Raw genomic sequence first — 4,762 nt, 5'->3', positions numbered from 1 at the left:
ACTGCACCAGGTCATATTCCTCGTAGGCGTAAAAACCTACTTGGCAATAAACAAAATTCTGATTCTGATAATATGTCAATCTTGTGGCCCAAAATAAGTGAATGAAGGCAGTTTTAAGAATATCATACTCATGTATACAGTATAAAAAAAATTGTTAACCAAAGTAAATCGAATGTTCTAAATTAACCATCTTAAAGGTAAATGCTAAAGCAAGTGTTAACTGAGTCCATGTGACTCATGGTTCAGACTTGCTGTCTTAATTTGTCCTTGGCTGGCCTGTTGCACACGGTGCAAGCAAACACATAAACCTGCACACACACACGCTAAAATCCCGGTGTTTACTTCCCCACGAGAGGAGACAAAGAGCTGTGAATCTCTGAGACAGATGGACGGACAGAAGGCAGAAGAAGTCAGTGAGACAGATGGATAACTTGATGGAGAAATGGTGCTCAACTAGTCTTTGACAATCTGTCTCTACCCACAGGAAACATGGGAGGTAAAGCATGACTCATTTTCTAATTAGACCTGCACAAAAAAACAAAACATGCGAATAAGATGTCTAACCCTTTTCCTGAGAGTGTGCTGCCTAGCTGACTCAGAAAGAGGCTGACCAGATATTACACGTATAATTGGTGGATGATACACCATTCATTCAGACAGAGTGCTTAGTGCACTGCTGTGCAACACACACACACAAACCTGTGGGTCCGTAGGCAAACACAGTGGCATTGTAGCCTGATATGAGGCCTTCAATCAGCCCTTTGGTTGTAGCTCGGTACACCTCCTCCTGGCAGGCACAAGAAATAAACGTAATTATATTCTATGAACCAAATGTTGTGCCATATTTGTTCAGATTCCATTTAGTTTTTGTTTTATTTTATTTGAACTTTTACTCTTGACTGACCTGACTGGCTGAGTAATCGAATGCCACGTCAAACATGTAAGTCTTCTCCCTGGAGCGGTTGGCACGCAGGATGTCATCTGGGTCCTCCATGGGGTCCATCAGAACCACCACCTAATGATGAAGAGGAAGGCAAAGAAAGGAAGGAGGCGAAAAAAAGAGGAAGAAGGTGTTAAGTCTTCAGGCCCATTCTGACGTCTGAGAAGCCTATTAACTTGATGATATGCGTCTTGTCCATCCTTGTGGAAAGTTAATGAGCAAATTCGCCCTGAATTCAGTGAGTTGAGGTTTGGCTTGAAAATGTGGCAAAGGTAAATGACCAAAAGGACAGTTGGGATGTTACTGAAATACAAAATGACTAAAAAAGCAGGGATGCTGCACAGCTGGAACATCAGCTGTCAGGGCAAGCTAACAAAAAATGCAGAAGGCTCTTTATCTGTTGCAGATGTTATGTTGTTACAGGGATATTTAAAGACAGCAGGCAGTCATAGCTGTCAGTGTCAGGCAGGTTTATCTATTGCAGTGGTTTACAACCTCTTTTGATTTGTACCCTCACACCCCGATCAGAAGAGCTCAGGGACACCGTCATGTTTCTAATGTGTCCAATTTATTTTAAAATGTATTACTCATAGAAAATAGAAATTGCTACAACAATTTCTTTTTATTTGAAGCTACCACTTGAAGAGGCAGAAGCTGGATATTGTTTTAGCTTCTCTGCATACTTAGCTAGCTTTCACACATTCTCAAATGAAGCAGGTTGTGTTAAGGAAACACCTTAATTAAATTAGGTTGGTTCTCTGCAGTCAGCTTATCGTAGGTGGTAGTTAATTAGTTCTCTACTGATCTACTGTGCAGTTTCAATTGAGTCTTGCACACTTGGAATTACCATCAGACTGTAAGAGACAGAAAAAAACAGAAAATAACTGGTAGTTAGAATGGAGAAAATCAATGTCCCTTGTAAAAGCAAGTACAGGGAGAATAATTATTGTCATAACATAGTTGAGACTAAAATTGTAAAATAACCAAAATTAAATTAAAGTGAAGCAAACTTAGGTGCACCTCTCTGCTTTTTAGTCAGTATTTCTCCAACATTTCCTTTCCAATAATTGTAAGAAATGTAATTAATGAAAATGGAAATGTCAATGGAAGCTGTTTTTCTCTAATACACGACTTACTCGGAAACAGACCCCTGTTGAGATAAAGGACACTTCATAGTACGTATGCATGTATGCAAATAGAAATCCACTCAAACCATCTGCCATACTCTGAGTCCTGCTTATAGAACATAATGATGAAACCATTAGCCCACATGTCAAAGACATTCATACTGTAGCATCCAGAGGAGAAACGCAGTTTGATAAAAATGTGTTTTTGTGCATAAACAGTATGTGAACAGTATCACGTGGTACAGTATGTAAATACATGTTAAGATGAGATTGAGATGTTTCATTGTTCCAATTGTGCTGTTTGACAAAGTCCAACCCTGATCACAATCATCAGTAAATCACAGCTCTCCAAGAGAACATTTCAGGAACAAATTCTCAACAGAAATTGCACAGCATGACATCAGAGGAAATTATTACAATGCTGTTGACAAATCACTGCATCAGAGTGGGTGCAACCGGCTCGACAGGTCGTTCACAGCTGAAGGAAAATTATTCCCCTGAGAGTGTTGTGGGTTTGAATCTCATGCTATGCAACTGGCCGAAAAGTCAATAATAATAAAGAAACCAGTACAGAGGACCCTTGAGTTTATTGCAGATACGACGGTGGGGAAGCTGGGAGTTTGCCAGGTTTTTCAGCTGATCAGCTCCATTCAGCAGTGGCCCTGGAGAGTCCTCTGAGGCCTGTATTGCTGAAGCACCCGGCTTGTTTGATGACCCCCTCAACCACTGAGCCGCTCACTTTGAAGCCTCTCAATTGAAATTCAAGAGGAGAGATAGGGAGCGGGAGGAAAGATGGAGAGGTGAGAGAAATAAATGCAACACTGCTACTTTGTCCTCAGAGTTGACTCCTTTTCTGAGCTCAAGATGTGTGTTTTCATGCTGCCCCCCCCCCCCCCCCCCTCGATGAGGACACATGACTCAAGGACAGCATGTGAGCTAAAAAAGTAGCACGTGCGGCAGCTACTCTCTTTCTCCCCTCCTCTTCTTTCTTCCCATCCTCTTAACTTCCTGGTTCTCCTCTAACTTTTTGTCCAACTTCAATGACGTACGAGTTCTGATCACATTTCACAGGAAAGATATTGTCAACGAGAGGGTACGTCTCTTAGTATCAGAAGCACTCTAGGTCAGACACACTTCAACCACTTAGTCACGGCCAATCTGATGTCCTTCAGAAGGAATATTAAAGTAGTCAGAAACTTTATCATAAACATAAATACAGACCAATGACAACACCTGCATAGTTTTATAGCATTATTACTTCTACACAACTTCGAACTATATCTGGAACATACATCACTTTGGAAAGGCTTCAAAGTCCTGATCGAAACTAAAATGTAGCAATGGTCAAAATTTGTCCAATGTGTAGAGTACAGTTTTGTGGTGCAGGGCTCAACAATAAGGATTGGGCAAATACATTTTGGACACATTTGGCCAACCAGGCAAGTGAAAAACATTGAACCCTGTGGTGTGAAAAATGCCAGTTGACTCAAAATACAAGGCTGAACCAAACAACGCCTGTTACTATATGCATGGTGCATGCGTGTGTAATTGTGTTCCTTGAGAAAGCTGATGAGCATGCAACAATGCGCCTACATAATTGCAAGTATAGTAGGTATCAAATAGTGTGTGCATTCATGCACGGTTTTGTCTGTATACACGCACTTGGGAAAATCATCAAAGGCTAAGGGTGTTGATAACACCTCTTGTCCCATCTGTCATCTGTGTTTCTTGAGTTACAGTACCTTTCCCAACTCCACCCATGAACATCCACACAGCAGCTGCTGCTTGGGCAGATTCTATACCACTAATTTTCTTAAAGACTTCAGATAAGACTATAAGGTGCTGGCTCTAATGACAGTACACTGTGTGGCAACATAAGACTGGATCCCTGGGCAGGTGCCTTAGGGTTTTGATGCCAATAATGAACTACAGGTAACCTCCCTGAGTTTAGACTTTGCCAACACAGGTGCCCTTCACAGTAGACTGTCCTCTGAGTTCAGTTAAGAGGCTTCTGTGCAACAAAGAGTCTGGGGTAAAGTACAGGTCAGTCTTAGCTGTTGAGTCTAGTGTACAGAACAAGTTAAGGAGCATTTGGAAACATGGCCGTCTCATGGAAACCATTAAACCCCCACACATCCTCTCCTTTCTCACACAGTTGCGTGGAAACATGTACTCATACACACATAGCAACTAAGAAAGCAGCATTTCATGTCCTCTGTAACAAGCAAGTCTGTGCAAGCAGGGTGGCAAGAGGCATGACTGACCACAAGAGCGGAGGCCAGCACACTCCCACGCAATGTGCTTCGGTGTATGCATTAGAGGAGGTGTCGTCTGTTGGTTTTTTACACTAAAAACATTCAGGAAGTGGCAGCTCTCCTGATTTATGTGTATGCACTGATGATGGCAAAGTTTAATGGTTAAATAATGTTGAGACAAACATGAGAAGAACTGATTGTAACACCTTCAGGATTTACACAGATCATTTTATCATCCAGACAGCAACCATTGGATTAGTTGATCAACAGAACATTTTGCAATTTGGTGAACTTTTGATTAAACAGATTAAATGGCAAAAATCCACTGGTACCAACTTCTCAATGGTGAATATTTTCTGGTTTTCTTTCTCTTACTTTCTTACTTTATGATTTCAAATTGAATATCTTTAGGTTTTGGACTGCTGATCAGACAAAACAAG

The 4,762-nt window shown here is 41.2% G+C and overlaps 1 protein-coding gene across 1 annotated transcript in view; it reads right to left on the bottom strand.

Annotated features, from left to right (window-relative positions):
* Window positions 1-4,762, bottom strand: part of kif19 (kinesin family member 19) — a 33,236-nt gene that overhangs the window by 12,242 nt on the left and 16,232 nt on the right. The window contains exons 3-4 of the mRNA XM_035660381.1: window positions 905-1,015; window positions 700-787 (exon numbers count right to left, since the gene is read on the bottom strand). Coding sequence (XP_035516274.1) covers window positions 700-787; window positions 905-1,015 — 199 coding nt within the window. The remainder of the gene's footprint in view (window positions 1-699; window positions 788-904; window positions 1,016-4,762) is intronic.

The sequence above is a fragment of the Morone saxatilis genome, unplaced genomic scaffold (assembly GCF_004916995.1).
Source record: "Morone saxatilis isolate NCDOM2014 unplaced genomic scaffold, NCSU_SB_2.0 Contig1, whole genome shotgun sequence".
Classification (NCBI taxonomy): domain Eukaryota; kingdom Metazoa; phylum Chordata; class Actinopteri; family Moronidae; genus Morone; species Morone saxatilis.
This window is presented reverse-complemented; position numbering and strand designations above follow the sequence as displayed.